This window comes from Symphalangus syndactylus, chromosome 13, assembly GCF_028878055.3.
Source record: "Symphalangus syndactylus isolate Jambi chromosome 13, NHGRI_mSymSyn1-v2.1_pri, whole genome shotgun sequence".
Classification (NCBI taxonomy): Eukaryota; Metazoa; Chordata; class Mammalia; order Primates; family Hylobatidae; genus Symphalangus; species Symphalangus syndactylus.
The window spans coordinates 116696884-116721460 of NC_072435.2; the positions used below are offsets into that span (position 1 = coordinate 116696884).

At 52.6% G+C, this 24577-nt stretch overlaps 2 protein-coding genes and 1 long non-coding RNA gene across 11 annotated transcripts in view; 1 reads left to right on the forward strand and 2 right to left on the reverse strand.

Annotated features, from left to right (window-relative positions):
- LOC134732072 (uncharacterized) lies at nt 1–19620 on the reverse strand. The gene is made up of 4 exons (XR_010114999.1): nt 19482–19620; nt 18985–19070; nt 13953–14139; nt 1–3013 (listed from the first exon to the last, which is right to left on the reverse strand). It is a non-coding gene; the product is annotated as an uncharacterized lncRNA (long non-coding RNA).
- On the forward strand, nt 797–22539 carry HNF1A (HNF1 homeobox A). Of its 4 annotated transcripts, none has more exons than XM_055237759.1 (10): nt 797–1348; nt 10651–10850; nt 14235–14421; nt 14878–15119; nt 16342–16493; nt 16627–16828; nt 17543–17734; nt 19259–19380; nt 19453–19618; nt 21111–22539. In XM_055237759.1, the coding sequence occupies exons 1-10, from the start codon at nt 1023–1025 to the stop codon at nt 21236–21238; spliced, it is 1917 nt and encodes a 638-aa protein (XP_055093734.1). In that variant the 5' UTR covers nt 797–1022; the 3' UTR covers nt 21239–22539. The 4 variants fall into 4 exon arrangements, with proteins under 4 accessions (XP_055093734.1, XP_055093735.1, XP_055093736.1 ...); XM_055237760.1 differs by having other exon boundaries at nt 19474–19618; XM_055237761.1 differs by lacking the exon at nt 17543–17734 and having other exon boundaries at nt 19474–19618.
- C13H12orf43 (chromosome 13 C12orf43 homolog) overlaps nt 22470–24577 on the reverse strand; it is a 13975-nt gene continuing 11867 nt past the window's right edge. For 4 of the 6 annotated variants that reach the window (XM_055237804.2, XM_055237806.2, XM_055237808.1 and 1 more), the window contains one exon: nt 22470–24515. In XM_055237804.2, the coding sequence (XP_055093779.1) occupies nt 24167–24515 (349 nt within the window). In that variant the 3' untranslated portion in view covers nt 22470–24166. The remainder of the gene's footprint in view (nt 24516–24577) is intronic. The other 2 variants (XM_055237805.2, XM_055237807.2) reach the window with 1 other exon arrangement.

A 24577-nucleotide genomic window follows, 5' to 3' on the forward strand; every position in this document is an offset into this window, starting at 1 on the left:
GGGAGGATCACCTGAACCCAGGAAGTCAAGGCTGCAGGAAGCTATGATCGCGCCACAGCACTCCAGCCTGGGTAACAAAGTGAGAACCTAGCTCAAAAAATAAAAAAATAAATTTGCACCTGGGGCAAGTGCCACACTCATCTCAACTCAGTCTCACCTTGCATGTTTTGTGCCTTGCTGGCTGTATGACCCTGTACAAGTTACTTAACCGCGCAGAGCCTCGATTTCCTCCTCTATAAAATGGGGATAATCTCTGTACCTACTCACAGTTGGTAGCAGAATGCAATGAAGTGAATTTGCCCTTACAGAGCCAGCACTGTTCTTGGCACATGGTAATCTTAACATATTTTTTCCTACAGGGAGGCCTGGTGTCAGGCCGGGAGTGGGGTAGAAGGGTCCCAAAATGGATGGAAGGGTCCCAAAATGGCCGTGAGCGTCCTCTGCCCTTGAGAAGAGCTAGCCCAGCTGTCTAGAGCTCCCTGCTGCTGCTGCTCTCGTAAGCAGCAAGCATTTTTGGCTCTCCTGTCTCAGCATGATGCCCCTACAAGGTTCTTTCGGGGGAGGGACCCAATGCTGCACTCTTGATGGCCTCCCTGGCTCCCAGCACCTTCCATCCCAGCTGCTCAGGGCCCCTCACCTGCGCCTCCCCCACTCTCCCCTCTGCCCACTCCCATCGCAGGCCATAGCTCCCTGTCCCTCTCTGCTGCCATGAGGCCTGCACTTTGCAGGGCTGAAGTCCAAAGTTCAGTCCCTTCGCTAAGCACACGGATAAATATGAACCTTGGAGAATTTCCCCAGCTCCAATGTAAACAGAGCAGGCAGGGGCCCTGATTCACGGGCCGCTGGGGCCAGGGTTGGGGGTTGGGGGTGCCCACAGGGCTTGGCTAGTGGGGTTTTGGGGGGGCAGTGGGTGCAAGGAGTTTGGTTTGTGTCTGCCGGCTGGCAGGCAAACGCAACCCACGCGGTGGGGGAGGCTGCTAGCGTGGTGGACCCAGGCCGCGTGGCCCTGTGGCAGCCGAGCCATGGTTTCTAAACTGAGCCAGCTGCAGACGGAGCTCCTGGCGGCCCTGCTCGAGTCAGGGCTGAGCAAAGAGGCACTGATCCAGGCACTGGGTGAGCCGGGGCCCTACCTCCTGGCTGGAGAAGGCCCCCTGGACAAAGGGGAGTCCTGCGGCGGCGGTCGAGGGGATCTGGCTGAGCTGCCCAATGGGCTAGGGGAGACTCGGGGCTCCGAGGATGAGACGGACGACGATGGGGAAGACTTCACGCCACCCATCCTCAAAGAGCTGGAGAACCTCAGCCCTGAGGAGGCGGCCCACCAGAAAGCCGTGGTGGAGACCCTTCTGCAGTAAGGAGCCCTTCCCCGTCCCAGCTCCCAGGAAGAGCCTAGAGGGGCCCCTAACGAGCCCCCCTTCTGAGTTGAGTCCTCATGAGCTTTGGCCTTTAGCCTAGTTGCTGGGAAGGGGGACAGGGCCCATGAGAGCCCAGGGGTCCTTGCTTGGAGGTTTGATCCTCCAGCCCCTGAACTGCTCCTCTGCAGAGTCCCAAATCCCATGAGCCGAGGCCTTTAACCCAGTCCTTGGGCAGGGGGGACATTTCCCAGGGGGGTCCAAGACGGGAGAAAAAGCAGGTGAGTTCACAACTCAAATGCCTGGAGAACTGGGGGGTGGTGGAAATTTTTAGCCACTATGATCATTTATACTCTCCAGACCCTAACTCCTGCACTGAGCCCTCAGTGGGTAGGTTCTGGGGATCAGGAAGCACTGCCAGGGAGGAGGGCCGGAAGCTGGGGTTTGGGGGCTTTCCTGGCCTCCTAGGGACTCATGCATTTAGCCAGGGAAGCCCAGGTCTTTCTTACCTGAGGCAGACAGAGCCTCGAGGTGGGAGCTTCTCCCCTTTGCTGTATGGCCACAGGCACCCCACCTCACCATTAGAGGCTCCCCATTCTACATCCCCATCCGCTGGCGGACTCCCCGTCTCCTGGAGAACTGGGTGGGTCCTGAGCTCGATGCCTCCCCTCTCCTCAGCAGAGCAGACCTAGTTACTAATTACCCACGTGCTTTATTATTTCTCTTTTGTTTTATAAATTTATAAACGGCAAAAGGCTCTGATAAGGTCTGTGATCATTAACTTGTAGGAATGGTGGCCTGGAAAGATCTGGGCCAACCCACCTCCCAGCTAGTGGGGGTGGGGGATGGGGGTGCGGGGGAGAAGGAAGGATGGCCTGGGGGCTGCAGGGGCCACCCCTCTCCAGCGGTTCCCTGACCTCCACCCTACAGCGCCTGCTTGAGGAGGTTCACTACTTCCTGGGCGCTGTGCTGAGGTTTCACGGGAATAATTTTCCTTCATGGTGATGAGTCCTGGGCAGAAGCTATGAGTGACTCTGCTTCTTCACAAATGGGGAAACTGGGGCTTAGAGCCGGGAAGGAGCTGGACTAAGTTCACCCAACTGAGGCCCCAAACCTACTCTGTCTGGTGCTCTCAATTGCTATGACCGGGGACCAGAGGCCTGCAGGGGGTGGCCAGGGAGTCAGAGAGAGATCGAGCCCCAGAGATGCTCCAAAGGGGCCCATCTCTTTTCTGTCCAAGGTCCTGATCCCAGCTGGGGTGGGGGAGGGCTGGTGAATTCCTGCTTTCCCAGAGGCCTCAGGGAGCCTCCCGAGGGCCTGGACAGGGGGCAGGGGAGCAGTCAGGGCCCACTGACTTGGCAGGAAGAGGAGGGCAAAGGACTCCAGAGCTGCAGGGGAGGGGCAAAGAGTCAGGCATCCCAGACCCAGGGCGAAGGCAACCCGACGGGGTGGGGCTGGGCCTGACCTGCCCAGGGCCCCAGATGGGATTGGGGGCTTTGGGGTGAGGGTGGGGGCAGGGGATGCTTTCTTACCTGGCTGAGTGAGCTCTCTCGGTCAGCAGCCCCCTTTGGTGGGATGGTGGGGTTGGGGGAGGCTTCATCCACAGCATTTGAAGGGGAAGCAGAGGTCAAAGTGCTTCCTAGGGACCAGCAGAGACCTGGAAGCTGAGGCAGAGAGTGTAGAGAGAGGCCATTGCGGGAGATGGAGAGAGAAGCTGGGAGAAGCAGAACGGAGGAGCCAGGGGGCGGGGGGCTCAGACCCAGCTGGGAGAAGGGGCACGGGAGAGAATGAGGCGCCCCAAGCTTGCAAGGAGGCTGGAGTGCTTCCCGCCTGCCCCGATTGGGTTTTCTTTAATGCTAACAGCATGCTATTTACTTTCCATTTAAATTTGAGATGTTGCTATAAATTATCAACCAGCTCCTTGTTCCTGCAGAGTTTATAACTAACTACCTGGGTTACTTATTGTTCAGGTAACAAAAGGGATCGGAAAACGCCCTGAGTGAAGAAAGTGGGGCCTCCAGCGTCAGGGTCGGGGAAGGAGCCAGGGAGAGAGGGGCGGGGGACCCCTATTGAAGGCCCGGGCCATCGGGGAGGTTGAGGCTGGGAAGACGGTACAGAGGCAGAATGTCTAGTAGAAGCTGTTTCCCGGGAGAAGTCAGTGTCTGGGAAGAAGCCGGGGTGGGTCCTGGGTCCCAGGCCTCCCTGGGGTGCCCCATGTTTGGGGCCACAGCAGGAACCTGAGCTCTTTCTTCAGATCTCCCCCTTAGTTCCCTGAGTGACCTTGGGCAAGTCTGTTCCTCTCCTTCTGCCTCAGTTTCCCTCCCTGGCCAAGGAATAAAATCCAAACTCCCTGCCATGGTTTCGTTCCCCTCCCTCCACCCCACCAAATTCCCAGATCTCTTCCCAGGTCTTTCTCTTTCTTGCTGCCTTTGCTGCAGTCATTGTGGCTTTGCTGTTCCTCAGCACCCCAAGCCAATTCCCACCCCAGGGCCTTTGCATGTGCTCTTCCTGCTGCTCAGAACCCCTTTTCAGATCTTCCCATGGCCGGTTCCTTCTCCTTCAGCTCCCTGATTGCTCCATCCAAAAGGGGGCCCCACTCCCCATCACTCTCTTCCACTGCTGTCATTTACTTTCTCCGGTTCCCTGTCATGACTTGTGATCATCTGATTTATCTGTTTGTTTTCTATCTCCTGCCACGAAAACAGAAGCTCTTCAAGGACAAGGCCTGCGTTGCCTTATTTACCACTTGTACCCACATCCTGCCTAAGTGGCTGATGCGCAGCAGGAATGAGTGAGTGACTGGGATACTCTGACGCCCTGAAGACATCTGCTGCCCTGTTGGTCAGGGCCCAGCAGCCTGAGACGTGGCCAAGGGACAAACTGGGACCCAGGTTTCCTTCCTGGGTGTCCTCCCGGGTCCTTTCTGTCCCTGATCAGCTCAAATCCCAACCTGTTTCTTTTTTGTTGTTGTTGTTATTTTTGAGATGGAATCTCGCTCTGTCGCCCAGGCTGGACTGCAGTGGCGCGATCTCGGCTCGCTGCAACCTCTGCCTCCCGGGTTCAAGTGATTCTCCCACCTCAGCCTCCTGAGTAGCTGGGATTACAGGCATGCACCACCATGCCTGGCTGATTTTTTGTATCTTAGTAGAGATGGGGTTTCACTATGTTGGCCAGGCTGTTCTCGAACTCCTGACCTCAGGTGATCCACCCGCCTCGGCCTCCCAAAGTGCTGGGATTACAGGCGTGAGCCACTGCCCCCGGCCTTCAAACCCCAACCTTGAAGTGCTCTGATCCTGCCCATCAGGCAGGATCAGTGCACTGAGACTCAGTAAGCCAGTAGCCAAGGGAGGACAGAGGATCTGACGTCCCCGACAAAAGCCAGACTGCCTGCATCCTGATCCCAGCTCTGCCCCTTTTTAGCTTGAGCACATGATGATTTTATTTTTCTGAGCCTCAGTTTTGTCTGCAGGGTAGAGATGACAATAACCCTTGTCCACAGGGTTAAGTGGCATGGCACATGTAGAGTCCACGTGTAGTAAGTGCAATACACAGCAGTTATTATTAGTGATCCCATTTTACAGATGAGCAAATTAAGGCTGAGAGAGGCAGTGCCTTACCAAACGAAACTCTTCCAAAGGACTGAAGGCAGGCCAAGACTTAGACCTGCATCCTCCTACCTCACGCTCCATACAGCAACCTCGAGGTCGCACTTTCCCCTCCCCAGTCATTCCTGCTGTTCAACTTGACCATCAACTTACTTCCATACCATGCTTCAGAGTTCACAAAGGGCTTACAAAATGGGCTAAGCTCATTTTTCTCTCCCCATCTCTGAAGTCTGAAATATCATTAGCCCCGTTTCACAGATGAGGAAACTGAGGCACACGAAGGTTAACCAAAGAATCAAGGCCAGATCTAAAGCCCCCACACTGAGAAGTCAGTTCCCCCTCCAGATGTGGAGAGGAACACCACAACCTTGCATGCCCTGAAACCCCAGGGGCCAGAGGGCAAGAGGCTCAAAGCCTTGGACATCCGATTGACGCCGGAATGGGTAGGAGAGAGAGGAGGAAGATGTGGGCGGGTCTTCACTTCTCCTGGGCTCTGCTGTGTGGGGCCAAGAGTCTCCAGGGCTGCATTGTTAAAATGATGATGATGACAATATTATTGCACAAATTCAGCACTTACTGTGCACCAGGCATTGCCCAAAGTTCATCCTCCCTATTTGAAGCTCATTTAACTTTCCCAGTAGCAGTGTGGGGTAGGGGTGGATTTACCCCGCGTTACAGGGCAGGTGTGGGTCATGCAAGAGCACGCGTGGCCAGGTTGCAGTGGCGGGATTTGAACCCATGTTGGTTTGACTCAAACCCCTTAGAGTCAAAGCAGGAGATGCCTGGAGACTTGTCCTCTTAGTTCTTTTTTCTTTCTTTTTTTTTGAGACGGAGTCTTACTCTGTTGCTGGGGCTGGAGTGCAGTGGCACAGTCTCGGCTCATTGCAACCTCCGCCTCTCAGGTTCAAGTGATCCTCCTGCCTCAGCCTCCTGAGTAGCTGGGACCACAGGCATATGACACCACACCCAGCTAATTTTTGTATTTTTAGTAGAGACAGGGTTTCACTATGTTGGCCAGGGTGGTCTCTAACTCCTGACCTCATGTGATCCACCTGCCTCAGCCTCCCAAAGTGCTGGGATTACAGGCATGAACCACCGCGCCCAGCCTTGGCCTCTTAGTTCTGAGCTAGGACAGTTAGAGAAGCTGCCCTCAAAAAGAGTCAGGCCCTTGGAGACTGTGTGTGTGTGTGTGTGTGTGTGTGTGTGTGTGTGTGTGTGTGTGTGTGTGTAAGAGACACACAGAGAGACAGACAGAAGAGAGAGAGTGATAGCAAAGGAATGGGGGGTGGGGAGAGAGAGAGAGAGAGACAATGATTCAGTAGGTTCTAGAAAAAAGTGGCACAGGTGGCTTCTCCCAGAAAAGGGAAAGACATGCCCTCTTGGTTCTCTGTCTCCTAACTGGCATTTAAAATTCACTTTTTTGTTGTGGATTTTTTGCCCAACTCTACTAGGAATTTTTTAAAAGTGGAACATTCGTTATCAGCTCACTTTAACAGTTTGCTTTCCATTTTCACATTCAAAATCCTGTCTTCTGTTTCTAAGGGTTGCACATGTATTTGTGCAGGGTGGCTGCCCTTTGTTTTATTTTCAAGTTCAGCTTAAATTTGACCTGGCATAGGAGAATGAGAGAGAGAGAGAGAAACAGACAGACGTGGAATCAGATGGACAGGGGCACATAGCAAATCTTTGGTTTGAGCCCAGGAGAGGCTCTCAAAAGGTGAGAGGAAGACTGACCCTATTCTCTTTGTGGGAGAGAGAAAGGAAGGAGGGAGGAAGGGAGGACACAGGAGGACACGGCACAGGAGGGTGGTGGCTACAGATGGGGGAGGGGAGGCATCGGGCAGCCTGGCTCTAGGATCAGATAAACATGTTTGCCACGGAGCACCAGGCTGGACTTTGTACTGCCCTTTCCCTCTGAGCTCTGACTGGCACTCAGCGAAGCGGGGAGGTGAAGGAGAGAGGATCCTAGGAGCCCTGGAAGGAAGGGAGAGAGAGAAGCTAGGGAGAGGCCTGGTAGGGGGTGGTCCTGGCAACATGAAATATTTTTGAGTCCCAACTAGATCACCTTGCACAAGTGAGTGAGCCTTTCTGAGCCTCAGTTTTCTCTCTGCAAAATGGGCACAGCGTCTACTTCCTAGGGTTATAAGATGTAAGTGGCCAGCCCTTAGCACGGTACCTGGCTCAAAGTAAACTTGAGTAAATGTCAAGTAAAATTTCAGAATTTTTTTTTTTTTTTTGAGACAGGGTTTCACTCTGTCGCCAAGGCTGGAGTGCCGTGGCGCGATCACCACTCACTGTAGCCCCGGCCTCTCGGGCTCTAGAGATTCTCTTGTCTCAGCCTTCTGAGTAGCTGGGACTACAGGCTTGTGCCACCACACCTGGCTAATTTTTCTATTTTTTGTAGAAACAGAGTCCCATTATGTTGTCCCAGGCGGGTCTCAAACTCCTGGGCTCAAGGAATTCTCCCACCTTAGCCTCCTGAGAAGCTGGGACTACAGGTGTGCACCACCATGCCTGGCTAATTTTTTTTTTTTTTTTTTTTTTAATAGAGACAGAGTCTCACTATGTTGTCCAGGCCGGTCTTGAACTACAGGGCTCAAGTGATCCTCCCACCTCGGCCTTTCAAAGAGCTGGGATTACCAGCGTGAGCCATCATACCCGGTTTACAATTCAGTTTTAAATATTATATATGCCAAGGTGGGAGGATCGCTTGAGCCCAGGAGTTTGAGACCAGCCTGGCCAACATAGCGAGACCCTGTCTCTACCAAAAAAAAAAAAAAAGTACAAAAATTAGCTGGGCATGTTGGCATGTGTCTGTGGTCCCAAGTACTTGGGAGTCTGAGGTGGGAGGACCAGTTGAGCCCAGGAGTTTGAGGCTACAGTGAGCTATGATCATGCCACTGCACTCCAGCCTGGGAGACAGGGCAAGTAGCCTCTAAAAAGAAAAATAAATAAGTAAAAATAAATATTGTCTGGGCGCGGTGGCTCACACCTGTAATCCCAGCACTTTGGGAGGCCAAGGCGGGTGGATCATCTGAGGTCAGGAGTTTGAGACCGGCCTGGCCAACATGGTGAAACCCTGTCTCTACTAAAAATATAAAAATTAGCTGGGTGTGGTAGTGTGCACCCGTAATCCCAGCTACTTGGGAGGCTGAGGCAGGAGAATCGCTTGAAGCTGGGAATCGGAGGTTGTAGTGAGCTGAGTTCGCGCCACTGCACTCCAGCCTGGCCACACAGCAAGGCTTTGTCTCAAAAAAAACTAAATAAAAATAAAAATATCATGTATGCGTATATAGTATATTATCTATTACGTAATTTACAAAGTACACAAGGACAACAGAGAAAACTGTCCTTCTCACTCCTGTCCCCAGCACCCCGTTCTCCTCTGGAAGGAACCAGAGTCCCCAGTTCCTTGCGTGCCCTCCGGTATTTTACACGTGCACAGATATGTAGAAATCCTCTTTTACCTCACTTCAAATTTTTCATAAATAGCAGCACAGCAGACACACCAGATAAACTCCGCTCCATCTGGGCACACAGAGCTTCCTCAGTGGGGTTTTTTCAGTGGTTGCATTGAACAGATGCACCTCCATTTGGTTAATCAGTATCCTTTTGCTGGGCTCCTTGGTCGCTTCCAATCTTTTGCTATGGCAAGCAACGTGGCAAGGAACTGCCTTCTACTTGTGCCATTTGTCACCTGTGCCAATATTAGAAGCCTCAAATTCTAGAAGCGAATTGCTCAGTGAGGCAGGGGAGAGCACAGGCTGTGGAATCACGCAGACCCACAGGTGGCATCAGGTCCCTTGAGTCTCTCTGGTGGGAGAATCTCAGCCCACAGAGTAGGATTCCAGTGTTCATATGCATTTTTGGTACTATGAGGCCTCTGAATGTCAACCCTGTCACCTGGGACTCTGTTGAAAAACCAGCCGCAGCCGGGTGTGGTGGCTCACACCTGTAATCCCAGCACTTTGGGAGGCCGAGGCGGGCAGGTCACGAGGTCAGGAGATTGAGACCATCCTGGCTAACATGGTGAAACCCTGTCTCTACTAAAAATACAAAAAAATTAGCCGGGCGTGGTAGCGGGCGCCTGTAGTCCCAGCTACTCGGGAGGCTGAGACAAGAGAATGGCGTGAATCCGGGAGGCGGAGCTTGCAATGAGCCGACATCGCACCACTGCAGTCCAGCGTGGGCGACAGAGTGAGACTCTGTCTCAAAAAAAGAAAAGAAAAGAAAAACCAGCCGCCTGTTCTGGTGCTGTGGGGAAACTGGCCTGGCCATAGCCAAGGGTGCAGATTTTCAGGAAGCTTTTTTTTTTTTAAAGATAGAGTCTCACTCTATCACCCAGGCTGGAGTGCAGTGGTGAGATTTAGGCTCACTGCAACCTCCACCTCCCACGTTCAAGCAATTCTCCTGCCTCAGCCCCCCAAGTAGCTGGGATTACAGGCTCCCACCACCATGCCCAGCTAATTTTTGTATTTTTACTAGAGACAGGGTTTCACCATGTTGGCCAGGTTGGTATCGAACTCCTGACCTCAGGTGATCCGCCCACCTCAGGCTCCTAAAAGTGCTGGAATTACAGGTGGGAGCCACTGCACCCAGCCTCAGGAAGCATTTTGACTTTGTGATTTTTTGCCCGAAAGGCTGTCTTAGAACTGAATCCTTTCAGGTGGATGGGACTCTGCTTGCCCTGTGACCTTGGGCAAGGGATAAAATGATGCAAATTCTGTGGGCCTCAGTGGCTTCTCTCTCTCTCTATATATATATATATATATGTGTGTGTGTGTGTGTGCACGCGCGTATGTATGTGTGTATATATGTGTGTGTGTATATATATGTGTATATATATATATATATGTTTGTGCCCTAATCACTGGCAGTAAATGCACTTTTTTTCTTTTCTTTTTTTGAGACAGGGTCTTGTTCTGTCACCCAGGCTGGAGTGGGTGTAAAATTGGAGAATCCATATTTCTTTCCTTGTTTCCAGATTCAATGCTTTCCTTTTTCCAGCAGGTCTCCTTCATCCATCCATCCATCATCCATCCACCCACCCATCCACCAATCCATCCATCCATTCATCCAACCAACCATCCATCCATCCATCATCCATCCACCCATCTGTCCATCCACTCTACCCTACCATCCATCCACCAGTCCATCCATCTACCAATTCATCCACCCATCTGCTCATCCATCCATTCACCCATCCGCTCATCCATCCATTCACCCATCCATCCATTTACCCATCCATCCATCCATTCACCCATCCATCCATTTACCCATCCATCCATCCATTCACCCATCCATCCATCCATCCGTCCGTCCACCCATCCATCCATTCACCCATCCATCCATCTATGCACATATCTTCATCTGTGTTGTGTGTCTGTGTATCCATATTTCTAAACCTTCATCTGTTCCAGTGTCTGTGTCCGTAGACCTGTGTCCACATGTTTGTCATGTGTGTGTGTCTAGAAGTCTCTGTCCTCATGACCATGTGTCTGTGTCCCTGTGTCCTGGCATAAATGACCATACCTCCCTGTCCCTGAGTCCAAGTGTAGGCCCCTGGGCTCCATAACTGCTTTCATGTACAGTCCCCACCCTCAGGGCTGACAAGGTTCCGGCACCCAGGACCCCAGCTCCACCTATGGGGAGAGACACCCCTTGCTGAGCAGACCCTGTCCTTGCCCTCCTCCCAGGGAGGACCCGTGGCGTGTGGCAAAGATGGTCAAGTCCTACCTGCAGCAGCACAACATCCCACAGAGGGAGGTGGTCGACACCACTGGCCTCAACCAGTCCCACCTGTCCCAACACCTCAACAAGGGCACTCCCATGAAGACGCAGAAGAGGGCTGCCCTGTACACCTGGTACGTCCGCAAGCAGCGAGAGGTGGCGCAGCGTAAGTAATGACCCTACCCTGTGTCTTCCCTGGGAGGGCCCACGACTCTCCCCTAACTCATAGGTGGGGGCTGGAAGCTTCACCATCCCCATTACATAGACAGGTAGATGGAAAGGAAGTCAGTGGGATTCAACCGGCATTTATTACCTATTCCGCACCAGGCACTCTGTGGGACGGGAGTAGGCTTGGTCCTGAACATCCAAAGATGAATGAACTGGGTCCCTGCTTTCTTTTTCTTTTCTTTTTTTGAGACAGAGTTTTGCTCTTACTGCCCAGGCTGGAGTTCAGTGGCGCGACCTCAGCTCACTGTGACCTCCTCCTCCCAGGTTCAAGCACGGTGGTGTGCCACAATCTCAGCTACTGGGGAGGCTGAGGTGGGAGGACTGTTTGAGCCCAGGGGTTCGGGTCCAACCTGGACAACATGGCAAGGTTCCTCCTCTAAAAAAGAAAGGAAATATAGGAAAGGGAGGAAGGGAGGATGGAAGGAAGGAAGGAAGGAAGGAAGGGAGGATGGAAGGAAGGAAGGAAGGAAGGAAGGAAGGAAGGAAGGAAGGAAGGAAGGAAAAGAAAAGAAAGAAAAAGAACGAGAGAAAGAAAGAAAGGCAATACACATTCGGTTTAAAAAAAAGAAGAAAAACAGAATTTATAAGAAAAATTAGATGCCTTTCTCCTAAAACGGCCACTGGAATTCCCAGACTCTTGTGTATCCTTCCAGAGAGATTTTCTGCACATAGTAGCAATAGATATGTTATTTTCTTGCACTTTTTCTGATTAACGGGAACATACTAGACACACTATTTTACACGTTGTGTTTTGTCTCTTGGCAATAAATCCTGTACATCTTTTCATCTCGGCACTGAGAGATTGATGGATCTCATTTTTATAAGGGCTGCTGGCTGTTATTTGTTTAACTGGCCACCTACTGAAGGACTTTTAGGGATTTTGCAATCTGCAAATACAACCAACTGCAGCAAAAAACATCCTTCTTTATATAAGTGTGTGTTCACATGTGACTGTCTGTAGGATAAATTCCTAGAAGTGGAATGCTGGAACACAGAGTAGCTGCTTTAAAATCTTGGGTACATATTGGCATAGTTCCTTCCAAAGAAGTTATATCAATTTACACTTCCACCAACAGTAAAAATCACTGTTGAAAAAAAAAATGTATGCAGGCCGGGTGTGGTGGCTCATACCTGTAATCCCAGCACTTTGGGAGGCTGAGGCGGATGGATCACTTGAGGGCAGGAGTCTGAGACCAGCCTGGCCAACATGGTGAAACCCCGTCTTAACTAAAAATACAAAAATGAGCTGGACATAGTGGCACACGCCTGTAATCCCAGCTACTTGGGAGGCCAAGGCAAGGGAATCCCTTGAACCCAGGAGGCAGAGGTTGCAGTGAGCCAAGATCACGCCACTGCACTCCAGCCTGGGTGATAGAGGGAAGCTCTGTCAAATAAATGCATGTATGTATGTATGTATGTATGTATGTATGTATGTATGTATGCAGGCATGCAATAGACAGCTCTAGTCCTTACTCTATAGCTACCCCTCATCCCAATTATTGGGGTGTTCACACTCTACTGTGCTGTAATACACACTTGGAAAAACAGTACATTTTAATACTATTTTAATTTGTATGAGAAGAAACAATAAAGATTTATTTTGAAAATCTGTTAGAACTAGATTTAGTTTCTGAGAGAAATCGTGTTCCCCTAAAACCATCACTAGATGAAATTTTACAATATTCGATAAAATGCATTAAAAATTTTCTAACAGTTAGAAATGTCATCAAGGACTTCAGCCTAGAGCTGAGAAGAGATGCAAACTGTGGCCCAAATAGCTTTCCCTGGGGGATTTTTAACTTTTAAGGAGAAATTGGAGAATCTGAGATGCAGAGTCAATATATGACTGAAGTATTAGGACTCTTTCAGTAACAGGGGACAGAACCCCAACTCAAATGGATTTAAACAGAAAAGAGAATGTATCAACTGAAGCAATGTGAGGAGTCCAGGGCTGCTTCAGGCATGGCTGGATCAAGGGGCTCAAATGAGGTTCCCACAGCATTTCTTGACTCTTTTCTGTTTTGTTAGCTTCATTCTCAGACAGACTCTCCTCATATAGGCAAAGATGGGTTCTGGAAGCCCTGGGCTGCCATCCTACCAGCTTAGTAACCTCGGAAGGAAAAGAGCTCTTCTTTTCAGCTACTTTCAGTTGAATGACTCTTTTTATACTTAATAATGTAAACTTTTATTTATTTCATTTTTTGTGATGAGGTCTTGCCATGTTGCCCAGGCTAGTTTTGAACTTCTGGACTCAAGTGATCCCTGCCTCAACCTCTTAAGTAGCTGGAATGGCAGGCACGCACCACTGTGTCTGCTCTAACAGAAACTTTTACATGACGTCTAACATAAAAAGTGCACAAATCCAAAGCACACAGTTCAATGAATTTTCACAAAGTGAACACACGAATACAGATAAAAAATAGAATACTGCCAGCTCCCAGCTTGGTGTGGTTGTACCCACCTGTAATCCCAGCACATTTGGGAGGTAAAGGTGGGAGGATCATTTGAGCCCAAGAGTTCAAGACCAGCCTGGGCAACAGAAGGAGACCCCATCTCTACAAAAAATAAAAATAAAAATAAATGAGCCAGGTGTGGTGCACCAGGTGTGTAGTCCTAGCCACTTGGCCCACTGCTGCTTCTTGGCACTGAGATGGTGAGGGCCCTGCTGCTGCTGCTGCTGCTGTGCTTCTGATTCAGAATCTACCTTCCTCTCTTCTCATAAAGTGCTGTCCTAGCACTTGTGTGTCCCAGTCCTTCGGTGGCCTGCTCAAGGATAATCCAGTAGACTAGTTTCCAGTAAAGTGATACCAGCCGATGGCGGCTGGCTGGGTCTCTTCCTCTAGCTAACATTTGCATTTTAAGCCTGATTTTCAAGTCTGGAAAGCTGAATATAATTCTGAATCTACTGAGGACATATGGCTAAAGTTTTTGCTCTCCTGCATGACCCTGGAAAAATATGTAAGCTCTCTGAGCCCCAGCTTCCTCATCTGTAAAATGGGGATAGTAAATGTGCCAAATCAGAACAAAGGCTAATGCTTACCTGCAGTCTTGTATTGAGAAGGATGGTGAGATCATATCTTGGGTTGGTAGGAAAGCATTCAGGGATTGATTAGTGATGTTTGCCTTGAACACAGATTAAGAAAGTGATGGCATGTGTGCTGTGTGTTTGTCATCACTGGATTAGATGATTTCTAAGTTCTAGCTGTAAGCTCCTCTGGTTCAGCACTCTGGCAATGAGAAAAAGTCAAGGGCAAGGTCAGGGGAACAGACCTGGGAAGGTGAGAGTGGCCAGTACCCCACTCATGGCTTTCTGTGCCTGCAGAGTTCACCCATGCAGGGCAGGGAGGGCTGATTGAAGAGCCCACAGGTGATGAGCTACCAACAAAGAAGGGGCGGAGGAACCGTTTCAAGTGGGGCCCAGCATCCCAGCAGATCCTGTTCCAGGCCTATGAGAGGCAGAAGAACCCCAGCAAGGAAGAGCGAGAGACGCTGGTGGAGGAGTGCAATAGGTACAGCAGCCAGTGGGAAACAGTGCTGGTTTGGTCTGGGCTGCGGCAAGGCCAGGAAAGGGGAAGGTGACTCTAGGTCCTGTAAAAGGCTGTCCAGTCGCCAAGAACTCCTGATGTTGGCTTAGCCTGGCCCAGAAAATTGAGAATACTTGAACCTAAACCCATTCCTCGCAGCCCCCTTGCACCCTGGACACCAAGCAACCCCTTCCATGGATGCTCACCTAATTGATTCCCTCTACAATCCTATGGCTCTTTTGCCCACTTTATTAATGGAGATACTGAGGTCAGAGAGACTGTCACTTGCCCAAGGTCACACAGCAGACCTGGCATTGGAACCCAGATCTGCCAGCCTCAAACCCTCCAGCAGAGCTCAACTTCTCAGAACACTCCCCCTCATGCCCAGGACAGGGTTCCTCTGAGCCTGGCCTGGAGGCTCATGGGTGGCTATTTCTGCAGGGCAGAATGTATCCAGAGGGGGGTGTCCCCATCACAGGCACAGGGACTGGGCTCCAACCTCGTCACAGAGGTGCGTGTCTACAACTGGTTTGCCAACCGGCGCAAAGAAGAAGCCTTCCGGCACAAGCTGGCCATGGACACATACAGCGGGCCCCCACCAGGGCCAGGCCCGGGACCTGCGCTGCCCGCTCACAGCTCCCCTGGCCTGCCCCCACCTGCCCTCTCCCCCAGTAAGGTCCACGGTGAGTGCTATGTGGGGACAAGGGACACGTGAGAAGGTGGGAGGGTTGGGGAGGACTGTCCCAGTGACAGCAGTCACTTAAACCTCTTACTCTTAGCACTTCAGTTTGGTCCCATTCCATTCACGCCACTCCTTATCACTCTACTTCACTCTGTTCATTCATCCATTCCACTCTATCTCCATTCCATTCACTCTACTCCTTTCCACTCTATTCAATCCATCCACTACTACATCCACTACAATTAACCCCATTCCATCCACTCCATTCACCTCCACTCCATCCACTATCTTCGACTCCACTCCATCCATTCTACTCCATCCACACAACTCCACTCCATCCACTCCACTCCATCCTTCCATCCAACTTTATCCCATCCACTACATTCAACTCCACTTCATCCACTCTACTCCTACTACCTTCAACTCTACCCTTTCCACTCCACTCCATCCATTCCATCCAACTTCATCCCATCTACTACATGCAACTTCACTCCATCCACTCCACTCCATCCTTCCACCCAACTTCACCCCATCCACTACATTCAATTCCACTCCATCCACTCTACTCCATCTACTACCTTCAACTCTACCCCATCCACTCCACCCCATCCATTCCAGCTAACTTCATCCCATCTACTACATGCAACTCCATTCCATCCACTCCACTCCATCCTTCCACCCAACTTCATCCCATCCACTACATTCAACTCCACTCCATCCACTCTACTCCATCTACTACCTTCAACTCTACCCCATCCACTCCACTCCACCCATTCCAGCCAACTTCATCCCATCTACTACATGCAACTCCACACCGTCCACTACACTTCATATCATTCCACTCAACTCAACCTAAGTTGATTTGGGTTAATTCAATTCAATTCATTCATTTCAGATTGTATCAATTCAATTCATTTCAATTCAACTAAATTCAGTCAAATTCAGTTCAGTTGTCTTCTACTGAGCACCTACTGCATGTCAGGTATAGCACTCGGCAGTGGGGGGAATGGAGCTAATAAATGCAGTCCTAGCCTTCAAGGAACTGGGAGCAGCTGACCCAGGGCTTGGTAAAAGGTAGAAACACAGGCGGATTTGCTGGCTGCATAAAGGCAGACAGGCAGCTGGCCTAAGCAAACCAATGGAGTTTGAAGTGATGAGGGCTACGGAGGCAGGGGAGGGCAGGGCAGTGGGGTGCTGAGGCAGGACACTGCTTCTCTCTCCAGGTGTGCGCTATGGACAGCCTGCAACCAGTGAGACTGCAGAAGTGCCCTCAAGCAGCGGTGGTCCCTTAGTGACAGTGTCTACACCCCTGCACCAAGTGTCCCCCACAGGCCTGGAGCCCAGCCACAGCCTGCTGAGTACAGAAGCCAAGCTGGTGAGCGTCCCTGCTTGTAAGGAAAACCCAACCTCATCTTTCCTTGGCAGGGAGATTCTGGAGCAGTCCCTAGGGAGGCCCTGTGGGGACCCTGGCCCCCCACTCCCCGACTCAGCTTGGCTTCCCCTCGTAGGTCTCAGCAGCTGGGGGCCCCCTCCCCCCTGTCAGCACCCTGACAGCACTGCATAGCTTGGAGCAGACATCCCCAGGCCTCAACCAGCAGCCCCAGAACCTTATCATGGCCTCACTTCCTGGGGTCATGACCATCGGGCCTGGTGAGCCTGCCTCCCTGGGTCCTACGTTCACCAACACAGGTGCCTCCACCCTGGTCATCGGTAAGCTGGTGGGGATGGGTGGGCACCTGGGTGGGAGGCTCATGGGGCAACCACAGAATCCAGGAGCTGGAAGAGCCACTGGGACTCATTCATTCATTCATTCATACAACATGTATTTATCCAGTGCCTACTCTGGACCAGTCACTGTGCTACATCAGTGACACGTGGGTGAACCAGACAGACCCAAATCTCAGCAACTCAAGCAGGGAGGCAGGCACTAAGCAGAATACATCAATTCTGTGACACCTCAGAAGGTGAAGGGTCTATGGGCACATTACAGCAGGGTAAGGGGGACTGATGTTTTCTAAGTGTTATATGAAGAAAAATTAAGCCCAGAAAGCCCTTATTTGCAGGTACAATTATGCAGAAGCCCAGTACATAAGATAGATAGGGAGCTGCTAGGAGAGGGGAGCAGAGAGCTAACCCCAGGGCCTTTGCACTGCTGTGGGACCCCAGGGCTCCAGGGAACCTCAGTTTGACAACTTTTGAACAAGTCACTGCCTGCCTCTCCCACTAGCCTAGATAAAGAGCGGAATGACTTGCCAGAGCCACTTAAATTAGTGGCAGGTCCCAGTGGAGGGCTGTTTCCTGACTACCCTGCCCCCTCCTCCAAACCACGGGCTCTAGGAAGGAGAGGTGGTGCCCTTGGGAGGTCTTGGGCGGGGGTGGGATATAACTGGGGGGCCCAGCTGATTCCCGCCCCTTCCACTCCAGGCCTGGCCTCCACGCAGGCACAGAGTGTGCCAGTCATCAACAGCATGGGCAGCAGCCTGACCACCCTGCAGCCCGTCCAGTTCTCCCAGCCGCTGCACCCCTCCTACCAGCAGCCACTCATGCCACCTGTGCAGAGCCATGTGACCCAGAGCCCCTTCATGGCCACCATGGCTCAGCTGCAGAGCCCCCACGGTGAGCGCCCTGTGCCCCACACAGCGGGAGATGATGATAGAGGTTGGCTGTCAATGGATGCAGGGGAAAGGGGTGCCTGGCAGGCACTGCAGTCTGAGTGTGTCTCCGGGACAAGTGTGTTTCCGTGACTGAGGGTGTCTGCAGGCCACAGTGTGTTCCCATGTGAATGCACGTATCCGTGTGTGTGCACATGACTGCTTGTGTGAGCAGATCCCTAGTGCGCGTCTGGGTGTGTATCGGTTGTGCATGCGTTTGTGTGTGTGTGCCTGTGTTTCTCTGAAACTCTTAGGGCCGTATGAATTTCTAAAATCTATTCAGATTTTAGAAAGGTAATCTGGGGCCAGGCATTGTGGCTCACGCCTGTAATCCCAGTACTTTGGGAGGCCAAGGTGGGCGGATCACTTGAGGTCAGGAGTTCAAGACCAGCTTGGCCAACACGGTGAAACCCCGTCTCTACTAAAAGTACAAAAATTAGCCAGGTGTGGAGGCACGTGCCTGTAGTCTCAGCTACTTGAGAGGCTGAGGCAGGAGAATCGCTTGAACCTGGGAGGCGGAGGTTGCAGTGAGCTGAGATTGTGCCACTGCACTCCAGCCTGGGCAACAGATATGCCAGCTATCACAGAACACTCCCAGCAGGGTTTGAGACAGCCCCCTGTGATCAAAGCACTGCTATTTCTGCAGCCAAAGGTAGGATTTCTACAAGGCAGTTTAAACACTCATAACCTCATGTCAGGTTCAGGCTGGGTTTTGCCACCAAATGAGCTCTAGTGCCAATCTTAAGGAAATCTTTTGGTTTCAGACCTTTTTGGAATTTGGGACTGGGTTAAGAGATTTTGGGCATGTATATGTCTATGTGTACGTGGTTGGGAGTGTGTGTGTTACATTTTTATCTGAGTCACTGTGAGAATATGTGGTTTATGTGCCTTTTCCTAGAGTGTGTGTGTCTCTTGTGGGGTCTGTGTGTCTCCTGCGGGGTGGGTGGAGGTGCTGTAGGCAAAACATGGGGTTATATTTGGAAAGGTGGCCTGGAGATGGAAGTACTGCTGTCCTCTGCCTTGCTCTTTGACAGGAGCCACCTGAACTTAGTACACAGCACCAGAGTTTAGCACAGTAGCACCTGTGCTTAGTACATAGCACCTGTGTTTAGTATAGTAGCACCTGTGCTTAGTACATAGCGCCTGCATTTAGTACAGTAGCACCTGTGCTTAGTACAGTAGCCCTGCACCCGCACCTCCCGTTCCCTTTCATACCTGCTGTCTCCAGGTGACAAGAGAAGCTGGAGCTGGTTTCTGGCCTCCTCTAGGCTCCCCTGCTTCAATCCCAGCTGAGCAGTTCCCTGTAATGAGGAGAGGGTCTGTTCCTCTATCCGGAGCCCCCACTTTTCAAAGTCAGCCCTGGATCTCCAACTGCTGCCCAGCCTGGCTGTTCAGCAGGCCCCATGCCCCCCTTTCCCCAGTCTTGAGGCCTGGGACTGGGGCTGTCAGGCACGTCTGCCACGTCTGCCCCTCTCTCCCCTGCGGCCAGCCCTCTACAGCCACAAGCCCGAGGTGGCCCAGTACACCCACACGGGCCTGCTCCCGCAGACTATGCTCATCACCGACACCACCAACCTGAGCGCCCTGGCCAGCCTCACGCCCACCAAGCAGGTAAGGTCCAGGCCTGCTGGCCCTCCCTCGGCCTGTGACAGAGCCCCTCACCCCCACGTCCCCCGGGTTCAGGAGGCTGCTCTGCTCCCCCAGGTCTTCACCTCAGACACTGAGGCCTCCAGTGAGTCTGGGCTTCACACGCCGTCCTCTCAGGCCACCACCCTCCACGTCCCCAGCCAGGACCCTGCCGGCATCCAGCACCTGCAGCCGGCCCACCGGCTCAGCGCCAGCCCCACGGGTGAGAGGCCCTGGCTCCGCCCCCTCCCTTACTGTCCCTGCCCCCCTTCCACGTTGGTCCCACCCCTTTCGTTGCTGTCCGTCACTGTGGGGCTGTGCATGCAGCAGGCCTAGGGCTGCTGTGAGGAAGCACTGGCAGGCATGGCGGGGCGGGGCGGGGCGGGGCGGGGGTGGGGGGGGGGCCTGGGGTTCCCCGCCTCCCAGACACCGCCTATGTGCCCATGAAGCCCAAGAGGCACAGGCGACCCCAGGAAGACGGGGCCCACCTTACAAGAACATCTCAGGGACTGGATTGAGGAAAAAGATGAAGTACTCATTAGAGGCAGTGGAGGGTAATGATAAGGACCAGGTCTGTGAGCCAGAAGCGACTCTTGCACGTGTTTGGTTTGGCTTGGCTCAGGGTTGAACATTCTTTGAATTTGTTGCCAACATTTCAAAATCAGGAATTTTCACATAGAAATCCGGATTTCTGGCATCTTTTGGAAAATTGGAAAAATTCATATTCCCATGTAACAGTGCACCAGGCCTCACTGCATCCACTCACATCGGCTCCAATGACCCCTGGCGGTGGGGCAGTCACCTCAGTTTGTAATCCATGATGTCATTGTCAGGAGTGGGCACTTTGGAGTCAGGTGGCTGGGCTTTGCAGCCTGCCTTTTTGCAAGTTGCCCCCTTTCTATAAGGTTCCTGGACCCGGCCCTGGCAACTGTCATGACAGCCACTGAGGCCATTCTGTGTCCTGGCATTCACCCCAGGAGGCGTGTCCATGATCACCCCCATTTTACGGATGACAAAATGGACACTCAAGGAGGGGAGGGACTTGCCTCATCTCCCACAGCTACCAGATGGCAGGGCCAGGACTCGAACCCAGGTCCAACCTCAAAACCCATTCTCTTAACCATTGCCATCAGCCAGGGTTCTCCAGGAACACAGAACCAACAGATTTATTTGAAGGACTTGGCTGGTGTCTGTGGGGGGTGGCAGGCCTGAAATCTGTTGCTGGCAACTCTGTGGACTGAATTCTGCAGCCTTGAGGCAGAATTCCTTCTTCTCTGGGAAACCGGTTTTTGCTCTTACGGCCTTCCACTGATGCAGGAGGCCCACCCATATTTTCAGGGTAATCTCGTTTACTCAAAGCCAACTGATTGTGGCGTTAACCACATCTACAAAGCACCTGCATTCACAGCAGCGCCTAGATTAGCGTTAGGCTCAGCCTAGCCAAGCCAACACGTACAACTACCTACCTCGGCATCTCACCGGGGCTTCTCCAGTATTCCCACTAAGAGGTACTGAGGCCACTCCCTGAGCGGCCCCGGACCCTGGCTGGGAGGCTCCCTTTGTTAAGAACCGAGGGTAGAAGTATGACTTTGGGTTCCTGTTATCTGCTGTGATCCAGGAGGTGTGGCCCTGCCTCCCCATCCCGAGTACCCCTAGGGACGGGCAGGTGCGGTGGGTGCCTGGTGGGTGGCCAGCAGCCTTGTTTGCCTCCACAGTGTCCTCCAGCAGCCTGGTGCTGTACCAGAGCTCAGACTCCAGCAACGGCCACAGCCACCTGCTGCCGTCCAACCACAGCGTCATTGAGACCTTCATCTCCACGCAGATGGCCTCTTCCTCCCAGTAACCATGGCATCTGGGCCCTGGGGCCTGTACTGCCTGCTTGGGGGGGTGATGAGGGCAGCAGCCAGCCCTGCCTGGAGGACCTGAGCCTGCCAAGCTCCTGTGGCCCTTCCTGGACAGCTGTGCCTTGCTCCCCACTCTGCTCTGATGCATCAGAAAGGGAGGGCTCTGAGGTGCCCCAACCAATGGAGGGCTGCTCGGGTTGCACAGGAGGGGGTCGTGGAGAGCTAAGAGCAAAGCCTGTTCCTGGCAGATGTAGGAGGGACTGTCACTGCTGCATGGGATACAGTCTTCTTACTTGGAACAGAAGGGGGCAGCCTATGACTTGGGCACCCCCAGCCTGGGCCTGTGGAGAGCCCTGGGACCGCTACACCACTCTGGCAGCCACACTTCTCAGGACACAGGCCTGTGTAGCTGTGACCTGCTGAGCTCTGAGAGGCCCCGGATCAGCATGGCCTTGTTCTGTCACCAATGCACCCACCGGGCCACTCCATCCTGCCCCAACTCCTTCCAGCTAGTAACCCACATGCCATTTGTACTGACCCCATCACCTACTCACACAGGCACTTCCTGGGTGGCTACTCTGTGCCAGGGCCTGGGACTCCAATGCCTGAGCCCAGGGAGGCCAAAGCTAACAGGGAAGGCAGGCAGGGCTCTCCCGGCTTCCCCTGTCCCCAGCGATTCCCTCTCCCAGGCCCCATGACCTCCAGCTTTCTTGTATTTGTTCCCAAGAGCATCACGCCTCTGAGACCAGCCTGGCCTCTTGCCTCTACTGGGAAGGCTGCTTCAGGGCTGGGAAGTCGGCCTTACTCCTGTGGGAGCCTTGCGACCGTGCTAAGTCCAGGTCCTGGTGGGGCAGCTCCTCTGTCTCGAGGGCCCTGCAGACCCTGCCCTTGTTTGGGGCAGGAGTAGCTGAGCTCAGAAGGCAGCAAGGCCCGAGCAGCTGGCCAAGCTGAGGTGCCCAGGAGAAGAGGTGACCCCAGGGCACAGAAGCTACCTGTGTGGACAAGACTAACACTCAGAAGCCTGGGGGCCTGGCTGGCTGAGGGCAGTTCGCAGCCACCCTGAGGAGTCTGAGGTCCTGAGCACCGCCAGGAGGGACAAAGGAGCCCGTGAACCCAGGGCAAGCATGGTCCCACATCCCTGGGCCTGCTGCTGAGAACCTGGCCGTCAGTGTACCGCGTCCACCCTGGGATTCAGGAAAAGGCCTGGGGTGACCCGGCACCCCCTACAGCTTGTAGCCAGCTGGGGCGAGTGGCACGTTTATTTAACTTTTAGTGAAGTCAAGGAGAAATGCGGTGGAAATTTCTTGCTTGTACACAAATCATTCAGATGGGGTTTGGGAAGGTAGAGGGAAGCTGGGGCAGGCCAGGGGCCTGCGAAGAGGAGATGGGCTCCAGCACCCACGGTCTCACACCCCACGTCTCTGCTTTTCTTGCTCTGCTGAGACTCTAATGACAAAGCCAGATTTCATCTTAACCTCAAGCTTCTACTTTTTAAAAAAATTTTGTTTTGGAGACAGGGTCTCACTGTCACCCAGGCTGGACTGCAGTGGCATTATACAGCTCACTGCAGCCTTGAACTCCTGGACAAAAGGGATCCTCCCACTTCAGCCTCACAAGCAGCTGGGACCACAGGCGCTCACTACCACGCCCAACTAATTTTTGTATTTTTTTTTTTTTACAGAGATGAGGTTTCGCCATGTTGCCCAGGCTGGTCTGGAACTCGGCTGAAGTGATCCACCTGCCTTGGCCTCCCAAAGTGCTGGGATTACAGGTGTGAGCCACCATGCTTGGCCATGAGCTTCTACTTGGTTTTTTTTTTTTTTTTTTTTTTTTGAGATAGGGTCTTGCTCCATTGCCTAGGCTGGAGTGCAGTGGTGCAATCTCGGCTCACTGCAACCTCCACCTCCTGGGTTCAAGCAATTCTCCCGCCTCAGCCTCCTGAGTAGCTGGGATTACGGGCATGTGTCAACATGCTCAGCTAATTTTTGTATTTTTAGTAGAGACGGGGTCTTGCCATGTTGGCCAGGCTGGTCTCAAACTCCTGGCCTCAACTGATTCACCCTCCTTGGCCTCTCAAAATGCTTGGATTACAGGCATGAGCCACTGCACCCAGCCACACGCTTCTACTTCTTGCAGAATGCCTTTGTCCCATGAAACCTAGTCCATGAGTGCTATGACACTTCCTGAAGTCTTGGGTGGGGTGAATGCACAAATCCTGGGGGTGTAGAGAGGAGGAGGATGTTTACTTAAAATGTCTCAAGGTTCAGCATTGACAGGCAATATCCAAATCACTCTAAGTTTTGTTTTGGGTCCTCTGACAACTGAGTTTCCATAATCTGGTCGGCTCAGAGACACCATCATGTGTGGTATATTCACAAATGCAAAGAAAATTCTAGAAAGCCGGAGGTGAAAAAGCTCTCCTTTTTCAGACAATTCTGTGAAGTCTATTTGGGCTAAGGAGAGAAGAACAAAAGTTTCTTTGGGCCTTGGCCTCTTGGGGATCCCTTCTCTCATTTTCTAAAAACTGTTTCTCACACCAGGCTAAGGAGGTGGTGGGGAAGGTCTCCGTTCCCCTGCCCACCTCAGACAGTTCTAGGGAGATGGAGGTTTCACCACTTGGCCACTAGTCTCAAATAACAGAAGGTTCCTTTTTTCCTGAGGTCATGAAATGTTCTGGAACCACAGCCCCCCCGCCAGCCCTCCGTGGGAGCACAGAGGGGCAGGCCTTGATTGGGCTTCTCACCCTACAGCCACTTTTTTGGCCCAACTCTCGAGCAAGCCCTCATCACCATCAGGGTCCCATGGGCAGTCTGGGTTTGCCAGCTCAGTCCTTGAACTTGGAGAGGGAGGTGGAGCTTGGAAATGCCTTGTCCCCGGGGGGGCACCTTGTCCTTGGAGCTGGCTGAGCCCTGTGCCCACGGCTGAGTTCAGTTTGCAGGTACAGCTGTGGCACTCTTTGCTGGTGGGAATGGAGAGGACTCGCTGGGCTTCTTTGCCTTTTTCTTCTTTTTCTTTTTGGTCCCAAGTGACACCTGGTCCCCGTTGAGCTCGCCTGACTTCTTCTGCTTCTGGACTGTGGCCATGCTGGTGGGGGTGGTGGCGGCTACAGTTGAGTCGACACTGGCCACCTTCTTGGCTTTCTTTTTCAACTTCCTTTTCTTCTTTGCCTCCTTCTCCACCGTGCCAGGGCTGTGGATGGCTGACTCCTGCAGGATGTCGGACGCCGACACAGCTGCCTCCCGGCACCGCCGCCACTCCTCGTCACTGTCTTCACTGCTGCAACGAGAGGGCATCCTTGGTTAGCTGGAGTCAGGACACAGCCCCAGAGCCACCTCTCG